Below are 22,075 nucleotides of genomic sequence, written 5' to 3'. Positions count from 1 at the left end.
GAGATTTGCCAATGACATTTTGTGAACCTGTCTCCAGTGTAAGGGGGTCTTAAACACAGCGAGCTTGGTGCCCTGCAGATCATTGGCCGCGCGTTCCGTCACTTTCTACCTGGGGATGTATAAATATATTTTGTCAAACAGTTTCTATACTACCTCAATCTGCAGTGTAACCATTGTGTAGCGCTGCAAATAATAAGCGTTACTGATGATGAACTCACTGGCATTCAGTGTATCGACCTCCGAAGGATAACATGTTGGATCTGCCCGCCTGGCCAAAAAGTCTGTGAACTTCTAGTTGTCCTACGTCTCGGCAAAGAGCGCTTAGTTCACTGAGCTATCTTAGCCAGCTTATGACACGAGCCTAGCCTCTGTGGAAGGCAGTGTTGTGCGGGCCCTCCCCAGGCATGGGATCAATCGTGCTTTTTAGTAACCCTGCGCCCCTCCCATGCCCCAGTGATGGAGATGGGCGGGGCTTGGAGGAGGCAGGGCCTCCTTAGCATCGCAGCTGCCAAACGTGCAGTGGAAGCAGCCCCCACTGTGCGAAATGGGAGTGTCAAAGTGAGAGAAAACCTCCTCGAACGGGGTCACGCGCCCCACCCAGCCGCGCCCTCCTATTGTCACCATGTGACATACTTACCAGGCGCACGGGTGGTATAAAGAGAAAACGGACTGCAGGGAACAAACCCTTTAGCAATGTCTTGTTCATTACATGAGCATTTAAACCAAATACATCCAAACCGGTGCAGCTGGCGGTGCACTTGGGGAAGCTGTGTGTGGAGGATACACATTTTTGAGCAGCAGGGGGTGATGAGCTTCCCTACACAGAGCTATGGTGGGTTGCAGTATACTGGAAGGGGTGTTTGGTGCTGGAGGTCCCTTGGTAGAGCTGTGGTTAGTTGCAGTATACTGGAATGGGTGTGTGGTGCTGGAGGTCCCTTGGTAGAGCTGTGGTTAGTTGCAGTATACTGGAATGGTTGTGTGGTGCTAAAGGGCCCTTGGTAGAGCTGTGGTTTGTTGCAGTATACTGGAATGGGTGTGTGGTGCTGGAGGTCCATACACAGAGCTGTGGTAGGTTGCAGTATACTGGAATGGGTGTATGGTGCTTACTCTCTACTGCTCACTCTCTACTATTCACTCTACTACTCTCTGCTACTCACTCTCTGCTACTCTCTCTACTACTCTCTACTATTCACTCTCTACTCTCTAATACTCATCCTCTACTCTCTACCTCTCTCTCTACTACTCTCGACCTCTACCTCTCTACCTCTACTTCTCTACCTCTACACTCTACCTCTCTCTACATGCACACATATGCACATATATATGCAGATGCATTTATATATATGTATGTGTGTATATATATATACACATACATATGTAAACATATATATATATATATAATCAGCATATCTATATAAATACAAATATAAATGCATGCATACATATACATATATGCATACATGCATGTTATGTACATGACAGTTTGAAAAACACTAATAAAAGCAAAGCTAAAAAGCCACCTAATTACAAACAGAATTGCTTTAACTTAAACGAGGGCGAGACCTATTGCATTTTCAATACATTTTTACCTTGTGTTCATGCTGTACAGGATTTACATTTTTTGTTACTGCTGTACAGCATAAAGAAAAAGGCAGCGGCAGAGCCAATAGGTCTCAAAGGTGAGACCTGTTCTCTTTGCCAATGCTTGTTTAATAACCATTTCTTTAACACAAATTTGTTGACCAACATAGTATTTTACTTCTTCATCTCTGTAAGTGCCATTCAGCTCCCCATAGACCATCACAGATTCAGATGCTTTCTGGTTGGGACTCTAAGAATTGGTACAGCACTGCTACCAGAGGAGCCCTCATTTTAAAGACTGTAGTACAGACACGTGTTTGCTCTGTGAAGCTTTGCAAGTTATGAGCATTGAGGTATATTCCAGTGTTACTCTGATATGTTTGCTCATATTCAATTATAGTTTTACTCAAAGAACCTCGAAGAACCATGAGAAAATGTGGGATTCTCAGTGCTTCTTCAAGCTCCACTTTATCAATTCTTAATGGCACACGTGGGCATGGAGAAGAAATGCACATGTGCATATCCACAGAGTATTGCTTGCTCTTCTGAAAGAAACTCAAAACCTTACCCCTCATACTCAACTAAGCATCTCCTTGGATACGTCCCACAGCCTTTTTAACGCCTCACGCTGACCCAGCTTTCTGAAAACCCTTCATTATTGTCTTGCATTTCTCTGTGTAACGTGAGGTGATTTACTTTGTCTTGTCATGATACAAATGTCTTAAATTAAAAATAAATAACACATACAATGCTCCATTATGGGGGAGCGTGGTCAGGAGCCAGGCGGATGGCTACTCTTTAAGTAAGTTCCTAGCAGACTGAGACATTCCAATGGAATCTTGCAAGAATCATGTTACCTACTATATTCGACAGGTGAGGCTAGAGTCCTCTGTGCCCCTGAACATTCTGGCATGCAGGTGGGAGCAAGATTAAAGTGGGAGCAAGATTAACCCCTTCGCTGCTGCGGCTATTCCGCTGCAGCGCTAAGGGGGAGGCGGGCCCGCGCGGCGCTCCCGTGCTCGTGACGGAACCGCTCCGTCACGAGCCTCGGGTGGGCTGTGCTTGTGACGGAACGGTTCCGTCATGGCCACGCCCGCTCTTTAGAACGCCCAGCGCAGGCGCGGAATTCGCGTCCCGTAGGCGCAGCTAGCGGGCCGTGACGGAACCCTTCCGTCACCAGCACAGCCCACCCGAGGCTCATGACGGAACGGTTCCGTCACGAGCATGGGAGGGGTTAAAGTCTAGTCTGTAGTCAGACGAGGCTGCGGGTGGTACCTATGATGCAGCATACCACCTGCTGGATGAGAGGGAAGCAGCTGTTGACCAAGGAACCTGATTCGAACCTGCCGGCTCGAGGGTAAAGGAGGAAGATGTGATTGCAGTACCCAAAAGGAACAGGCAACTGACCATGAGCATGCTGTGCAGAGCAGTCCTTCTGTTGAATAAGATCTGGACTGGAACTCACTGCAGAGAAATGAAGGGAAGTGCTGAGGTGGTTGCACATGGTGCTGTGATTACAAACAATCGAGAGATGCGCATGGGTAGTCAACATCTGAAACCCAAAGCTACATGAGCGGTTAGGACAGAGGCTCCCCCCCCCCCCATGTCAGGGAATCTAATGGTGGGGTAGATTAGAGTCGACCTGATAGGACTCTTAAGAGTAACGTTTTATTCCCAAAGTGGCTAAAAGATACCTGACTCTCAAAGTTCAAGTTTCTTTTGTTTCCTGATTATATGGCAACTGTTCATGCCCAACATAACATTTTCTAAACCATTAAACACAGGATTGGAGACGTGAAAAGAAGTACATGCTTCACTTTCCTGTGAAACTGCGGATCATAAGGCAAAATCGGTGTTCTTCAACAAGTCACGAGACCCGTGAGAGAAAGGACTGCCCACACTGACTAAACTGTGAACTCCCTACTGCAGGAAAAGAAAAATGAAATGTAGAAGAGACTGCTTAAGATCAAACCATGAGCAAATTGAAAGCAGGAGGAAAAGAGCAAAAGCAGGGATCCATGCATGGAGATCAGAGGTTTCGCCCAGAGAAATGCCCACAGACAAAGATGCTACGACATTTGCAAAAGCTTCTGAAGAAAAACATTCAGATGCTGATGACCAGATGTCCCCTAATATAGCACCAATGAGCAATGACCAATATAAATGTCTGAAAATCTTTGTGTATCTGGGCTGTATCTAGCGAGAGTCCCTCAAACCTAATCATTAAAAATTGGCACAGGCAGCTTTTTTTACTTGTGCCAATTCACTTCCACAGGAGTCAGACTACTGCGAGAGTGAGTGCTCTAATTGGCTGCCAGCAACATGAGATAAATGTTACTGGCAGCTATTAAATGACTCGGGGACTTAGTCCCCTGTACTGAAGTTTAGAAAAACAAAACATATAAGAGGGGCAGGTTAGGGATACCTTGACCCGCAGGCCCCAGGGGGGGAGTACTGGCCCTAAAGGGGGAGGGGGCGGGGGGAGGAAGGGGCAGAGGGACCCCTCTGGCACAAAAATGAAAATAAATGGCAGCCTAGAGCTGTACTGTTTTATTAAGGGGAGTGGGGCTGAGCTGTTTTTAGCCTTGGTGACCCCATCTCCTGGGGCCCAGTTTAATTAATATGGAGAGGGGGTGCATGGCTCCCCTTCCCGGCCATATTTGCCCCTGAGGACCCCATCCCTGGGCCCAGTTTAATTAATACGGAAATGGGGCAGGTAGCTCCCCTCCCCAAGCTGTATTTACCCACCAAGACCCCAACCCCGGGGCCCAAAGTGTTGATTAAGGGAACGGGTGGGCCCCCTCCCCTCTAAAAAAATGGGGATGCGGTCCACAAGATATAATAACGTTCAGGAGGGGCGGCCGCACGGCCCCCATCCCTTTTTTGCATTTGGCACAGTGGAATGGGGTCCTCTGGGCTATTAGGGCTCGGTGAGGGGTGCCACATGGCCCCCCTCCCCCTTTTATTTAAACAGGCCATGCGGATGGGGTCCCCGGGCTAATTAAGGTCAGAGAGGAGATCACATGTCCTCCTACTCTTAAAATGCATGTTTTGCCCCAGGGATGGTATCCCAGCGGTCTAAGGCCAAACGTACGCTGCACACGCCAAATTCTGTGCGTAGTGTGGAAGTTACCAGCCTGCTGGTGGTTTGGCAACAGATCCCGAAGACAGGCTAAACCCTGTGGCCAACACCCCATTGAGCATGGCCAAAGGCTGTGTGCAGCATGGGTTTGGCTGCCTGTAGAGAGTTAGAAGCAGGGCCTGGCTTTAAGACCGGCCTTGTGACTAACCCCACACCACACACAACCAAAGGCTGCGAGCAGCGTGGTGTTGGTTGCTTGCGGGGTTAGAGGCAGGGCCTAGGTTCAAGCCAGGTCCTACAGTCAATCCCACACCATGTGTGACTACAGCCTGTGCACAGCGTGTGGTTGGCTGCCTGCAAGGAGGTTGGCTGCCTCCGACCAGGCTCTGTTACCAACGCCCTGCTGTGCACATCCAAAGGCTTTACGTATAGTAATACTCATCTGTTATTGTTTTGTTTTTTGAAATCCACAGTCGGCGTTAAAAATATAGTTAAAGTAGAGCCCCGGAGATCTATTCCTTGGGGCAAAATTTAATTTTAAGGGGAAGGGACACGAGGCACCATTCACCGAGATACTTATAGGCACCAGGAACCTTTTCCCCAGGTCCAAATGTAATTATGAAGAGAGGTGGGCATGCGGTCCCCCTCCTTGGGCCTCTGCTGGGCCCTGGGAACCCCATCACCCAGGCCAAATAATTTTCAAAAATGGGATGGGCGCCATGCTCCCCCACAATTATATCCACTCCACAACACAGTGTTGTGAGAAGCCCACGGCTGGGATACTGTGGTTCGCTACCAGGGAGAGTGCAGGCATACCCTGCCCACACTCTCCTGGGCAGGTAAATCCACTTTACTTCTGAATGGCTGAAGCAGTTGAAAACAGCTGCTGCTACCAGGTGGGAGCATAGACAAAGTGGCTGCTCCTGCCAGTACCCTGTGTAGCACTGGTTGGTGACCCAGCTGGGGCTGTGATATCCCCCACGACCCCCAAAGTAGTAGTTTATGGGTGCCCTGGGTGGGCAGTGGGGCACCTATTCACCCAATTGAGACTCTGGGGGATGGGGCCCCTGGGCCATTAAGGCTCGGGAAGGGGGCCACATGCCCCTCCCCTTATTTTAACAACATATGCCCCAGTTCATTGGGTCCCCTGGCCCATGGTGGCTCAGGGACGGGGTTGCACGCCCCTCCTTATTTTTAGAAAACGGCCCCCAGGGGATGGGTCCCCAGGGCCACTTGTGGCTTGGAATGGGGGGCAAGGTGCCTTCCCAAAAAATATGGAAATTGCCCCAAGGAATTGGGTCCCTGTGGCCTGTCAAGACTCAGGGTGGACACACGCCCTCCTCCCCTCATAAAATTAATATATGAGTGTTCCGGGTGGGCACCAGTACACCCACATTAAATATTTAAAAATAAAAAGTGAATAATAAGTGAGCAACAGGCGCTGCTCATTCACCGCTCGGAGCGCCCCATAATGCCCTGTAAGGGCTTTATTTTTATAATTCTTATGAGCTTCGTGGTGCCTCTAGAATAGGGAGGGGAACTACCAAGCCTTTTTAATCTCGGCTCTAGACAGCACATGCACTGTCTCAAAAGATACATGTTGTATATACTATGTGGGATTCAGCCCGCCCATCGGCTTCCCATTTCCTGGCTCCATCGTCGCTCTCCTAATCTTGCTCCCCATTTGAATCTATGCATGCAGTGAGCTCTGCAATTTGATGATTGTTGGCTATGATACTTCTAGCCAGTTGGATAGCTCAGTGGGTTGAGTGCCTGCAGCAGGCATGTGTATGTAACATGCAAGTCACAAGTATGAAATGCACTAAGGCAGACAATACCTTCTGTTTTTGAGATTAGAACAAAATAAGTAACATGATTTTGCTAGGAAATTTTGGCAGCATTTGCTAAAGGGAATTGACACATTTCATTTTTTTTTTGCTCTCTTCAAATGGTAAATTTAATTTGGGATGCCTTGTTCATGTATGCCTGTGATTACCCAAAGGAGTAACTGTGCATCCGCTGCTGGTGCTTGGGTGTTGCATCTGCCAGGGGAACACTTACCATCTGGCCATGCAATGCTGAAACACATTGACAATAAGAAAGCCAATAGCTCTTGTATTGCTGAGACCGATTGGCTTTGCCAATGCTTATTTTTGATATTGGGGGCTGCAGAAAATCCAAGCAGTAAGTCTCCTGGGTCATTGAGTCCATGACCCCCGTAGAACTTTCGATATTTCTTTTAAAATCACTTCTACCTGGAACTTAATGCTTATCAGCTTGAGGGCAATGGCCACTTGTGGTTATTTTTGTGACTTCATTTTCTGGGCTGAAATTTTTTAAAAGAAAGACTTGAGTTATAGTTACCTTAGGGTATTGATAAAAGCTTACTTGTAAGCCAAAACGTGTCTCTCCTTGTTTTTGGGGTTAAGGGAAACCTGATTAATTAAACAGATGTTGAATCCATCTGCATGGTAAAGGATGCATACATGAAAAAAACTGAGGCGTAGAGGATGTCTCCCTGTGCTATATCGCACTTTTGACACCACAGAGGAACCCTAGTTTACACCTACATGCATTAGATCACAGTCCTAGATGTAAATCAACCAAGTCTGACTTTTTAAATAATTTAGGTCTTGCTCTGCTTTTCATACATATCGGCAGTCAGTTGTTGCATATACCACTTTCCATTCCTCGAGCAACATAAAACTAAAATCTGAAGCATATTTATTGGGCCTATTGCCCAGATCTATACATAAGAAGATGGTGTGCAGAGCTGTTGACATGGCGCTCCTGCTGGCCAGTATATTCTTAGTAATGCAATGGAAGTCTTCTGATGCCCCCTGATAACTAGATTGAAAACAGAGTTCACAAGGTGGGTGAAGGCAGAAGGAGTGGGTCAGCATGTGCTAAGATAAGGCTGTAATTTGAATGTGTTCTATTGAGACACAATATTTTGTACACAAAATGATGGAAGGATGTCTTGAACGAGATTACAAAACAAGTAAATAGTATACATATTGGTATTTCTTTATTTAATTGCACAGAACCGAAAAGAGATTAAAAAAACATGATATATTACTTTCTGCATGTCAGGCTAGCAGGAAAAAATGAAGCATCCTTCATTGCCTGCATACATTGGCGTAAAGATTATGTGTGTGTCATGTGTTGTCTAGTTTTATGTTTTTTGTGCACCACTCAACTTGGAAACTGCTGATAATTTACTGCTTTGTGATACCTCCTGTCTTACTCGAGACTGCAGTTATTTTAAACTGCTAAAGCACGTATTATTCCGTGGGCACAATAAGCTGTAATTAAAGTGAAAGTATGTTGTTAACTTTAAATGGAAAAAAATAATGAAAAGATTTAAAAAACAAATTTTGCTGAATTACAGATGTATTTAAAAAGCCAAAGAGAAAAACATCCAAATAGCATTTTTTCCTGACATCCCATAACATTTATCAGAGCGCATATTTTAAATATATTCATTAAAGTCAAATCAGACCGTCTCACCTGATGATACATTCACCCCGTGTCCTAAGAGATATTTACCTACTCTGCGGAGTCATTAACGCGTTCTTACATGCTACTACTATTATTTCTTTTGTCTGGAAATGTAGCTGGTCACTCACTCACTGACTTGGTCGCTCCCTAGCTTACTGACTCCGTCACTGATTCAGTCACACTCACTCACTCTCACAAAGTGATACATTCACATGCTGACCAGCAAACATGATACATTTTGTTTACCAGAGCGGAGGTGCTCTTTCTGTTACCTTGTATACCCTCTCTCTTAGCTTTAGAAGTTTGCTTCGTTACTTCTTTGTTACTAGACGCTCTGAGTGTACTGATTTCAGTCCAATAGAAAATTAACGTGCTTAGTTCTTACAATGTGACAAATTATGCATTATGTGCGTTTTTGGTATTGTAGGCTTTGCTTGAAGAATGGACCTCAAAGGCACCAGAAGTCCAGAAATTAAACAAGAAAGGGACATCGTTGTGCAGCTTGATAAGTGCTGTGACATCTCCTGCAAAATCCAGGGCAGGCAAAAAAGCAGGTATGAACTTGTATAGTTAACATCTCAGTTGCATAACCGGGCTTTAATGGCGTATCTGGGGAACCCTGGAATGACATGACACCCCGTCTGCTCCAAATGTAAATCAATATACACTTGTAAACAGTGCTTGCAATTTTGTAACAACTTTCTGATAATAGTGCTTTACAATGCCTGAAATGAACTAATTTTTAAGGAATGACACAACGCAAACCTCTCTGGGACCTACACCACCTGTATCTTCTCTTTCACAAAAGCACAAACCAGGACCAGTTTTGGGCATGGGCGAGCTGGGCCCGGTTTAGACCTAGATAACTTTAATGATTTCCAGCGCTGTTCGTTTTCTCTATAAATCTTCATTCTCTTCTCCGTGCTAGTCTCCCTACATTTCCCTTTCTCCTCCTCTCATCTCCGTCTCACCCACGCCCCTGCCCTGGCCCATCAACTGCAATTTAGCAGTTTCAGCATTCTGTCCATCAATTGTTCTTTTTGTATTTGTCACCCTTAGTGGGAAGCGTACGGCTAGGTCTAAATTGAAATGGCATGGTTGCAAAAAAATCGATGGATTCAGGCCCAGATCTCTGTACTGGGGTCAAATGTTTGACATTGATTTAGCATTCTGTCCATCAATTGTCCTTTTTGCATTCATCACCCTTCGTGGAAAGGTATGCCCAGAAGTGGGATTCGTGCTAGCCATGCCACTGGAGTCAAGCTAGCCTGGCTGATGAGGGGTGATGCCCTGAAACCGGTCCTAGGAGGTTTGTTTCCAGTGCAGGGAGGACCTGGTCTGGCAGTTCAGGCTGGTCTGTTCCCACGGGGAGCAGGGTTAAGACTAATTTGCAAATGGCTAGATCTAAACTTGAATGACACGGTGTGCAAAAAAACCCAATAGATTTAGTCCCTGATCTCTGTACTGGGAGTGAATATTTGACATTGTTCAACAGCTAATCCATCAATTGTTCTTTTTCCATGTGTCACTCTTAGTGGGAAGCGTATGGCTAGGTCTAAATTGGAATTGCATGGTGTGCAAAAAAATCGATGGATTTAGGACCAGATCTCTGTACCAGGGTTAAATGTTTGACATTGATCCAGCATTCCATCCATCAATTCTTCTTTTTGCATTCATCACCCTTTGTGGAAAGGTTATGCCCAGAAGTTGGATTCGTGCTCACCATGCCACTGGAGTCAAGCTAGCCTGGCTGATGAGGGGTGATGCCCTGAAACCGGTCCTAGGTGGCTTGTTTCCAGTGCAGGGAGGACCTAGTCTGGCTGTTCAGGCTGGGCTGTTCCCATGGGGAGCAGTGTTGAAACTGATTTGCATATGGCTAGGTCTAAACTGGAATGACACGGTGTGCAAAAAAAACCAATACATTTAGTCCCTGATCTCTGTACTGGAGGTGAATATTTGACAATGATTAAACATCTAATCCATCAATTGTTCTTTTTGCGTTTGTCACCTTTAGTGGGAACAGTAAGCCCAGATGTGGGTCCTGTTCTCACCATGCCACTCGAGTCAAGCTATCCTGGCTGTTGAGGGGTGATACCATGAAACCAGTCCCAGGATGCTTGTTTTGAGTCCAGGAAGGACCTGATCTGGCAGTTCGGACTGGACTGTTCCCATGGGGAGCAGAGTCAAGGCTGAATTGCGTATGGTTAGGTCTAAATTTGAATGGCATAGTGTGCAAAAAACAATGCATTTAAGCCCAGATTTCTGTACTGCGTGAATGTTTGACATTGTTTCAGCATTCCGTCCATCAACTGTTTTGTTTGCATGTAAAGTCACCCTGCATGACTTTCCATGGCCTTGTAAATATGGGCCCCTTTCATGCTTTACTCTGCGTGAAAGGGGCGTTACATGGATTTTGTTTAGGGTGCTCCCGCGCAACATCCATGGAACCTGACACATTCCCAGATTTACAAAGTTTTGTAAAGCTGGGAATACATCAGAATCCTACTCCTCCCCAGGGGAGGCATAGGAGTGGCGCAATAAGGAGGAATACATTAATTTCTCCTCATTTTGCCCTCTTTTTATGCGTGCTGCAGAAAAAGGAAAATGCCATAAATTGTTTTTGTGCAGGAAAGTGACACTTCCTGCACAAAAGCAATCATTTCCGCAATGCAGCCACCCTTGCAACACGATGCAAGGGTGCCTGTGCTGGCGCATGGCATCCAATTGTGTGCCATTGCAGGGAAAAACACGCAGAATCAAGTGTTGTATCACTGTGAATACGATGCATCCTTGTGCTTTTAAAATGATGCAGCTCAGCACAGCAAAATGGCTTGCAATGCTGCACTGCGTCATTTAAAAAAAGAAAATTGGCCCATAGTTTTAGCACAGGTAGGCCAAGGAACCCAGTTTGACATCTGGGTCATGGCTCACCCTTTGCCGCTCAGCCTGGATGACACTCTTCCGATTCGCTAAACAGAGTCAGGAAGAGTGGCACTGAGCTTTAAGAGCTGTGTTTGATGAGTCAGATGAAGAGCAAAAACAAGTAATGTAGCTGTGGGGAGTCTCCGGCGCACAGTGTGACACTGAACATCCGTGGTGGAATGTCCTGGAACTTTCACAGACAAAAATACTCAGAACTGTAAATACACATACATAATAAACATGGACAGACGCTCCTTGGCTTAATTATTTATCTTCCATTTTCCTGATTACTGTGTTGTTTGTTAGGTGGGTAGCTCCAGAACCCAGCTCAATCAACCTCAGGCTTTTCTTATGGGATAAATCGAAGGAGAGCATATGCCCAAGGAAGAGGCATCATTAGTTTGTAGCACTACCAATTTGAAAATGTTGAATGGATAATTGAGAGCAGGTAGTGTTAAAAGGTGTAGTAAGCAGGTCCAGGCTGATTGTGAAGTTTCATGAAGATTTATTCAAGTTGGTTACAGATATGTAGTACAGTAGTATTCAGCCCCACCAGGAGCAGCCATCTAGCCGCTCAGCCCTTCTCCAACTGTCTGCTTCATACACCAACATTCTAAGTGACATCAACTCAAGAGTGTTCTACATACAGATGGAGGAGTGGAAAGCATGTAAAACATAATAACTAGGATACTACAAAAGGTTTTTACAACTTGCCAATGTTACCTCAAGAAAGCAATTTAGAGTGCATTGAGTATATCAGGGTAATTATATGTTGAAATAATTTTAACAGAGCTAATATTTTATTCAACTGTTTTATTACTTTAAGGAGCAGTTAAATAACCTTGCTTTAAAATGGCTTTTCTAAAACATCTTACCTGGATTCTGCGTGGCTTGTTTTTTGTGTTGTTTACTTGTAGGAAGAGTCATATCAAACAGTGAAGAAAAGCCTGCTGTCTCACAAGGGTTCCTGACTAATAAAGGTAAGGCTCCAGTCCATGGTCCAATGGGCTCACTGTGCTTTTGTGTGATGGAGGCAGAGGATACTCATGGATTTGCCTCTTTGGGCTAACTGTTCCTGACAGGTGTGTTAAAGGTAAACTGCTGCTGACAGCAAATTGCTATCTTGCAAAAGTGTGTGTCCCATACAATATGATCTGAGGCCTCTTTTACACTAGTGCAGGAGGCTACAAACAACATACTATTTATGGTATGGTACGTTGGGCTGTCTTTCCACAGCTAGGGCTCCTCCTTGAGGAATTCCCTACAACTGCAACTGAGACTAGAGACTAACCACCTCAAAGTCAGAAGATCCTGAAAGGCCAACTTCTTTGTCACGTTTTTCAATAATTCTCTGTACCACAATCTTGCCCAATGTGATTTCTGTTCCTGCCCAGTTAGATGCACCTCCTTCATCTAGGCTCTTTTCAAGACTTTGTCATGAGGTTGGGGATATATTCAGAAGTGGAAATCTTTCAAAACTTGTCCTCCCTGTCAGGTGTTCCTCTTTTTCCATTTACTAGGATTGTGCCTGTGTTCCAAACTGCAACCCCCTCCACCCATCTTTATCTGCCCATACCCAAAAGCACTACTAACAACCATAGGGTGGTTGGTAACAATTTACAAACCCCTGGGATAAAGTAAAATAACACACAATGTGGTTTCCTGAAGCATCTGCATTCAGCCCAATTGGTTGCAATGGGGTCAGTGATGTATAGTCACATGTTCATGATTCTTGAAATGTATATGGCTCTTCAATCAAGAAAAGCTAGTCTTATGCAAGTCAAAAAACATTCTACACCAAAGTATGCCACCACACTCAAGTTTTGATGCAACATTCTGTTATATGGGCACAGTTTTATTTATGAGAACGTTGTTAATTGCACAACCATAGAAGAAAATAAAAAAAGTTATTAGTGTATTGCTTAAATTAATCCCAGCCACTGGTCATTTTCCTGGGCCGCAATTTACCATGCCACCTCAAACAGGAACCAGTCATATGCAAAGCAACCTTCGTCTTGCTCAAATAGGAACAACCCAGCAGAAATGCCAATGTCCGGTCTCCTCTGAACTAGAACACAGGCAGCCTTGGTTGCTTTAGCCTATTTGGCTTCATCAGTAGTGTGCAGCTTGAGTTCTATGGCACAGTGCATAGAGGATCCAGGTCTGGGCATGCCCGTTTCACCTATGGCATCACACTGAGAAAAACAAAAAGTGATTGTTAGAATGCTACAATTATGCTCAGCTACTGGTAATCATTCATGAGTGATTGCGATGCGATTGTGGTTTAAACTACTTGCAAGCATTCCTCCCATCATTTTTTGTGCATTAGATGTACCACCGTTAATATCCAAGAGTATAGCCAAAAATGAGTCACTTGTTTGCTGTCCCACTAGATTCAATCGCTACAAAACACATGAGTCCTAATAGGGCCTAAACAGTTCAGTGGTTGCTTGTGTTCCCTTGTAGAAGGGACCTCGCCTGGCAGTTCAGAATGGACTTTTCTCATGAGAAGCTGGATCAGTACTGATTTGCATAAGGTGGGCCTCTATCTAGAGTGGCACAACAAGCAATTACCCCAGGTTGGAAAGCTACCCAGAGTCATTGCCAGTTGTTTAGACTACCTCCCATCATCTTTGTTTGATTTTGCAACCATATACATTTAAATTATTCCGGGAAAGCCATATGCAATGCCCACAAACATTGTGGAGTGTTTTAGGTCCCAGATTACACCCAACACCAACATAGATACTGTTTTTCCTGTAACCCCCTAACTCTATAAATTTTACCCTAGCACTGAAGGATGTTTGACCATGTGGGGTCCTGCTAGAGCTGTTAGATAGCTAAGCATGTCCTTGTGCCACTGAAGTCACTGGCAGTGTCAATGCTCAGGGCACACTGAGCATTGCCAGTAGGCCCAACTGACAGGTTATATTTTCTTCCATGATAACAAGTTATAAAGATTATTAAACATTAAAATTTGTTTACAAGAATGCCAACCCCTTTTTTCTGATTTCCATGTTTGCTGCACACTGTTCTGTTTAGGCGATTTCAGACTTGTTTAAGTGACATTTCTGAGACATATTCCTTTGTTTATAGAATGCATTTCTCGTGAGGAGGGTGACTGTGCAATTTAATTTCATTTGAGCTCAGACGAGAAAATGGAGAAGAGAATGTAAGAAAAGTCCTGTTTATATTCTTGCATGGACAAATCCACTATCAAGATGTTTCAAATAATGGCTTTCAAATTAACCAACATACCATAGTCAGAGTTAGGCACACAAACCTGCTCAGCGGGGATGTATGACGGTACAACGCGTATCGTCACAATGCGTGCTGTTACACCGCGTCCCTTACAATGCAAGTCGTTACCACGACTTGCGCTGGGGGCGCGGATTTCGAATAGTATAATTTACTATTCTAACACCAGTCCCCGTGGACACTAGGAAGGTGTTGGAATAGTAAATTTACTATTTTTAATCTTCTAGCGCCCTCCAGCGCAAGTTGTAACGGACGCGTCGTAACAGCACCGCGGGGAAACATCCGCATTGTAACAGATCAGCGGCAGGATACACTCACGGGTGATAGTGCGCTTTAACATAACATAACATGTAGAGTTTCAAGTATGTTGTAATGGAATTTCAGGCCCTATCATGTAAGGTAGCCTTTGGTGATTGTTATAGGAAGTGAAGTCACCCCAGTCGTGTGGCTCCCTCCATGGGGTACACTATAAGCTGCAGGTAACTTCATTGGTTTATGCAGTACTGCATTGCCTGGAGGCTTTTTTGACAGCAAGAACTTACTTTCAGATCCAATCTAAGATGGTTAGGTTTTGCAGTACCCTGATAACCAAGGATGCTGAATCCAACCTGCATGTGTTGGAAGGAGATGAACGACAGTGAGCATACCTTCTGGCCATGTGGTTCTGTTCTACTAGAATCATTAGCCGATAGTTTCATAGTTTAGAAGTTTATGAAAGGCTCCCTATTTCCATTTATTTTCCCCTTGAGTTTTTTGCCCTTAGTTTGATTTGAGTTGTTCTTGGTCCTGAGTAATCTGTATGCATGTCCCACTGAGTAATGTTGTGATACTGCTTGAGATAAAATGTTCTCATAATAAAGTCTTTAGCAGTGCTGCAAGCCTGACTACTTCTCCTCCATTACTGAACTCTGAGTGCCTGAACTCTAAGCTTCCCTAACAAGGCAATGACTATGAAAGGCCAATAACCCCCAGCTATCGTCCGAGAGTTTTTTGATTTCAGTAATTTTTTATGGAAAATAAAGAGCATATTTACATGGTACTGGGTGAAACACATGGGGAAAAAGAAAGAAAGAAAAAAGCGCCGGGGGCGTGGGGGGGGGGGCACTAAACCCACCAGTTGCACCTGCGAGCTGTTGAGGTACCTATGTCAAAACATGTAATTCCAGTTTATTCTACCCGGAGCTCCCAAATCAACACACTCCCTTATGAACATTTGAGACACTTAGATGAAGATGAGGGTTGTGGCTTTGGTCAAAGAGTGATTAAATACTTTAGAATCTGCACGGGGTTCAACTCTGATGGACATCAGCCCATGCCTTTAAGATGTCTTCACTACACAATTACACTCTACAGAGTTTTAGGCCACATTGATAATAAGGTTGGCGCAGGATGTGTCTGCTCTGATGTTGCAGAACTTTATTTATCCTCGAGAATGCATAGTGGCCCATTTTGGGTTTTTGTGTGATGAGGTCCTAGTGAGCTACATACAATCAGGGGTGCAACTAGACCCAAACCTCGGGGGCTAACACTCCGAATAGCGGGGACTGTGTCAAATTCAGAGTCTGTGGGTGCAAGTCCCATCACTGTTGCGGTCCAGTGCATAATACTAAGAATCATGGTTTAGGGACAATAGGTTCCTTTAGTGTATTTCAAAGCACACTTGCCCAGTAACATTTTTCTTACTATAACAGAATTTAACATACTTTAAAGGTCTTTTGCGGTTCTCCTTCAAAGAATATTAGTAAAACAAATCATAAATGTTGCATGTTAATACACATTCAACAAATATACATAATAGGATGTGATAATTCTGGTTGTAATTCTAGTTTATTTGACAGTCAATGGAAATTGATGCACTATAAAATACAGCGGATCCCTTGCATTGGTCTTAATGCAAGAGGGCTTCAAAATACTTTTGTAATATATTTGGGCTTCCTCCTTTGCAATGCTCTCCAACCAGACATTTTGGAAAACTGTGGCAAATGGCAAATGAGATGTATCATCTCAAAAGGCATTTGCAAAATAGGGAATCACAATTTTTGCGATTACCTATTTTGCGAATGCATTTAAGAATCGCAATTCCTTAAATACAGCTTTGATGAAATACTAATAAAGGATTGTTTAAAACACCGAATCTGGGAGTGCTGAAGTACCGAAAAATAAATTACAACCCAATAGAGCTATACTTACAAATAGCCCTAATACCAATTACCAATAATCAGTCAGTTGGCAGTGTAGAAGGTCCAATCGTTTATTATAACAAACAAACTCTGCCTGAGGAGCTTCTCGTGACCTAACCCCTCGAGGTCTGCCGAGAAGACTGCTGGCACATTATCAACAGATCACATATATACTGTTACGTTTCGAAACCGTTACCTAAGAAGGAAAAATACAAGTTGGTACAGGTTGGTGCAAAGGAAAGACAATATATGGAACACAAAGCTTCCATAGTTTAGCCCAGCTCGTTATAGCAAGTCGAGAGGGTGACTCCCTTCTGCTAGCTCTAGGAGAGTCCGAACAGCGCCTCCTGGAATGTGCTTATCCAGCCTACCCCCACCTACAACTTTGACAGGACTGACGTGCAGAAGCAGCAGCTTGTTACATTTGTCAGACTATTTCTCAGGAGAACGGCTCTTACCAAGTGTAATGGTAGGTTTCCACTAATACTACAAGCAGACTAGGCCCCAAGATGGCGCCCGTCGGATCGAACTATATTGCTTGGGAGAAGACGAAAAGCTAAATAATGTGTACGTTAATCCTAATGATATTACATATGTGAGCTTATTAATACTCGAACACCTACATTAGTTTAATAGGTACATCACGCTAATTTCTAACCATGTTTATGTGTTTTACTAGGCCCAAATCAAATTTTGGTTCCTCAGTGCGACCCTCTCTCCCAAGTTTCGAGGGATCTGGAAAAAAAAAAAAAAAAAAAAATATATATATATATATATATATATATATATATATATATATATAAAGAGAGAGAGAGAGAGAGAGAGAGAGAGAGAGAGAGAGAGAGAAAGTGCCATATATATTCCTCAATGATTATTAGTTAACAAGAAATAGAGCAGCAGATTTTGGTTTTACACAAATGTGTGTTAAAATACCATTCCTAACCTATTCATGACCTCAGAAATTAACAAAAGTCTGTTTTTTTTTTTATTTGAAAATCTTATCTTAACCTCTCACCTCTCTTCTTTACCTTATCTCTCCACTTCCTTCTATGTTCATCTGATCTTCACCACACACAAAAGCAACTCCAATTGTGATGGGGGCTCATTCCCGGAGTGCTTATGTGTTCCTTGCTACTCATTGGTTTTTGGGCAGGGCCGTTGTCACACCGATGGGCCCAGTACCCAGGTCAGGCGTTGTTATCATAAAAGTGCAGCGATTAGGCCTGGAGGGACACACAAGAGGAATCATTATTGTGTTGTGCTGCCTCTGGCTTTGGTAAGGCCACTGCAGTACCCTGGATTACTGACCAACAGCCGCAGGGTATACACCTGTTACAACGCATTTGTTACAATGCAATACTGTTACAACGAGACTTTTACAACGCATACCATTACAACGCATTGCGCTGGGGGGGCGCTCTAGGATAGGGAATAAGTATAATTTACTATCCAACACCTTCCCTAGGGTCCACGGGGACTGGAGTTAGAATAGTAAATTATACTTACCACGATCCAGCACCTCAAAGCGCTATGCGTTGTAATGGTATGCGTTGTAATGGTCGCGTTGTAACAGTAGGTAGTTGTAATGGTATGCGTTGTAAAATGGTACATCCCAGCCGCAGACCATTCCAGGGCACTTGATCGTTGGGGTGGGGTGGTACAGAGCTGAAGCCCCTTCAACCCAATGGTCATTGCACTCCTGAGAATCATCATGCATTTTAGAGGATGTGTTTTGCAGAGCTGACCTGTATTTCTTTAGTTTGTATTGCACATGCCCTAGTGTTTGTCCTACTCCATCCTACAGTTTCATACCTTTCCAGGGATGGCTCCCAAGCATGGCATCTAAGATCAGAAACATGTCTCCTAGGTTTACATAGGTCTGAAAGTCTGAAGTTTTAAATGTGGCTTTACCTTAAATAGTCTTACTCATTCATTTCATCATCTCACAATATACACTTAGGTAAAGGGATGCATACCCCTTTTAAGTGAATTTTATGGCGCAAGATGTAATGAGGCAATGGTGCCAGCCAGATGAACAAGTGAGTTAATCTATGACCGCTCAGACAGTCAGAGGAATTAGGGGCAGTCTGAATTCCGGCAAGGCCGAGAAATCCTCCTGTCCTTAAGGGGAAGGCAGGTAAGTCAGTAGTATTAAACTACAGGATAGTAAAACCTTTTTATTAACATCCTCCACAATGTGGTATGAAGCAGCGCCTTAAAATCAAGTTAATATTATTTTTGATATGGCCCATTAAGCACCAGAGAGTTATTTGATGGTGATCCAGTACAGGTCAGTTAATCGTTATGCTTATCGCCAATAAGTTTTAAAAAAAACATATGATGTTATGTATTTTTCCACTTTGATTTGTAAGTCTTGCAGTAGATATAGATTGCAGGATTCTCTGTGGTTAAATATAATCATAGAAATCCTCTTGTCCTTTGAATATATATTTTTTTATTTTCACCTTTACATGATCATTATAAAGTAGGCAGGCCAGAAATTCATTTCTGTGTTTTATTCACGGGAACACCTAGGTTGGTTACGCAAGCTCCCGTGTGAGCAACAATTAGGCTTTACAATCTTATCATTTCATACATATGCAGTTGAGAGGTGGCTTCTAGTAAGAGTACTTACTCAATAGCTGTGGTTGCCCTGCTTACGAGTTGGCCGGAACTTTCCGATCCCCTACGTAAACCCTTGTTTCTGAGTTGCGTGGTATTAAGCGCATTTGGAAATTACTGGGTGCATTATTATCTCATCCTTCATTAAATCTCAGCAAGCATCTAACAGGAACAGTGGTAAACTCATAAATCTTCATTTTATTCCGAAAAACCCCATAATAGGTGCAATTTTTCACACCCAATAAATATCCAATCCCAGTGTATCTTTATCTGGTGCGATAAATAAAAAGCACCAGGGTTCCCCAAAAAATCAGAATCGGGCCATAGTTTTGTCATGGAGAACCCTCCCATGCAGAGACTCTTTTATCTGTGTCGTTTCGTTTGACTCTCTCCCATTTTACTATGCAAAGTAGGCAGCTTCTATGCAACATGCTCTACAGCAATGTCGTGGACTTCACATGTTGTGTTCTGTTGTATTCCCAGAGCTGACTGCTATTCAGCAGGACATGTCTGACGTCACCTGCTCCTATGACGACCTGGGGGTCTTGCTGAAGAAGAACGTGTCCGAGCTGCAGAACAGGCTGTCCGACGCTGAGCGGCTTCGAGAAGACATGGGCTCCGTGACCCAGTGGTTGAAGCAGATGGAGGAAACAATGGCGTCTTGGGAACCGGCGCCAACTGACAGCACAGCTGTGAAAGCTCAAGTGGAGCAGCTCAAGGTATTGTGGTGACGAGGGTGGTCTGGCGGTGGCACTAGAGGTGGTATTGGAGGTAATGCGTCATTTCAACCATGACGCACCCTTTAAAGTGCCGTCACGGAACCTCTTGTGGTTGTAAGAGAGGCCGACGCATGAAATGATCGAATGCAGGACTAATCAGGAATGACTGTCCCAGAACACTACTCAGTCAGAAGTAGCTGTATTTGAAAGATTTCGAGGAAAAAGCGGTATTTTATAGTTAACTCTTTGAGTGTTATCTCTATAAAGAGCAGGATTAGGCGTGACTCAGGTGATTTGCTGTACCATAATAATTAAGCAAAATTGCAACAAATTTACATGAGATTACGCAGGATTACGCGAGGCGCATAACCCAGCATTTAGCACTATTTGCATAGCGCAAAATGCACCCTCTTATTCTAAATGGAGTCGAGTATGCTTTTTGCGCTAAGAATCTAGCGCTAAATGCAACAGAACACGAACAGCAGCGGTAGCTCATGTTGTTCCTGTGCTCCAGCGGTAGGATTTTTGTGCCAAATTACTCATAATTAGAGCTCCTGGTTTTATGTTATTTATTATCTTGACATTTCCGTCTGTTTTTATCCATATTTATTTTTTTGCTAATTTTACCTCTATTTATCCATTGTTTGTTTCGGGTTTCGTGAGACAAATGTAGCAAAAATAGTACATTTCCACATATATTTAAGTGATAAATGTAAACACTTAACTGAATGTTTGACAGATTTCAATCATATGAAGTCCCACGGATGATAAATCAATGCACATGTATGAAAATATGAACAGTTTAGTATCAACATTTTGCATATCTACTTGAGTTAAAGCCTCATAACAATAATTTCTTTCTTTTTTAACCACTTACCTGTCAATCTACACAGCTATTGGGCTGACAGTCATGATTGACAGTATTTAGAATCACTCAAAAAAGATAAGTTTCGTTTTTATCCACATTTACATACAAATACAGACAGGAAAATAAATTAACCGTGTTTCTTATTTCCCTGTTACATTTCCTCTTCAGACTTTACACATCCAGGGACAGATTTACTAAGAGTTTGTGCTGTGGTTGCTTTTTTTTTCCCTATTTACTTTCCAGCACTAAACTTGTTTAGCGCTGGAAATAACAGAAAAGTAATGCATTTTGTGTGCCATTTTGGCGTACCAAGAGTGGAGCACGAGTGTTCCCATGCATTTACCCAAGGTTTCTCACGATACACCCAATTTACTAAATAAAGTAGATTAGGTTTAGCGTGAGAAAACTGCACACTTTTCAAGTAGGTGCACGGAAGTAGACATGCTTCAATTTCTCCTTACTTTTCTGACTTTACATGCGTGCTCCACTGTGCAGCACGCATACAAAGTAGGAAAAACTTTGCATTGTGTCTGGGCATAGTATTTTGTTCAGGAAGGGTACCGTTCGTGTACAAAATCTATACTAGACTAATGCGCACACCCTATCACTATGGCGTTAAGGTGTGTGCTTGGTGCACGACAGCTGTAATAAGCCCCAGCTCAAGGGAAAGGGGAGGAGAGAGCCATATCTCTGAAGATAAGGCCTCTCCTGCTCCCTCCCTGTCGCTCAACGCAGCACAGCCTCGCGGGGTGGGGGGGCTGCGCTGTGTGAATTTTTTGTAAATCTCCTCCGGCATCTTAACAGCAGCAAAGGTAATAAAACTGTTAAATTCGAAAGTTGTGATAGTAGCGCCCTTCCCTTCAGCGTGTTACATTGAGAGGGTGAAGAAGAAGACAACTACGTCATTGAAACGTGTTCATTATATAGTGTAACAATAAAAGTCTTCCTGAGGTGGGAGTAAGAGTTTGACCTATGAACAACCCGTAAAGCAAAAGGACTGTGGAAATGTTTATGAAGTGTTGTCGGTGAAGTCATTTAATCGAACTGTTTGACCTTCCTCTTCCTAAAACCAAAATAATAGGAGGAAATCGGTCAGTGTGATAAAACAATGCATGACCACTTGGTGGCAGTGCAAGGTAACGTTTTTCTACCGCGGGAATCGAAATGCTAATGTTGACTTCTTTCATAGCAACACTTGTCCCTGGCACACTGCAGACAAGGCCATTCTCTGGCTTGTTATGTCTGTTTCTTTATCAACATACAGCGAACATCCAAATATTGCATTAAGGATGGAACCAAAATTTAGCGAGGGACATAAATGTTTAAAGAAAAAAATCTGAAT

The 22,075-nt window shown here is 43.6% G+C and overlaps 1 protein-coding gene across 3 annotated transcripts in view; it reads left to right on the top strand.

The window, feature by feature from the left end:
• DST (dystonin) overlaps positions 1–22,075 on the top strand; it is a 1,528,317-nt gene that overhangs the window by 1,114,982 nt on the left and 391,260 nt on the right. For all 3 annotated transcript variants that reach the window (XM_086926448.1, XM_086926449.1, XM_086926451.1), the window contains 3 exons: positions 8,592–8,718; positions 12,004–12,066; positions 19,630–19,865. In XM_086926448.1, coding sequence (XP_086782574.1) covers positions 8,592–8,718; positions 12,004–12,066; positions 19,630–19,865 — 426 coding nt within the window. The remainder of the gene's footprint in view (positions 1–8,591; positions 8,719–12,003; positions 12,067–19,629; positions 19,866–22,075) is intronic.

The sequence above is a fragment of the Lissotriton vulgaris genome, chromosome 6 (assembly GCF_964263255.1).
Source record: "Lissotriton vulgaris chromosome 6, aLisVul1.2, whole genome shotgun sequence".
Taxonomy (NCBI): Eukaryota; Metazoa; Chordata; class Amphibia; order Caudata; family Salamandridae; genus Lissotriton; species Lissotriton vulgaris.
The sequence above is the reverse complement of the archived record's forward strand: the minus strand, read 5'-3'. Positions and strand labels throughout refer to the sequence as shown.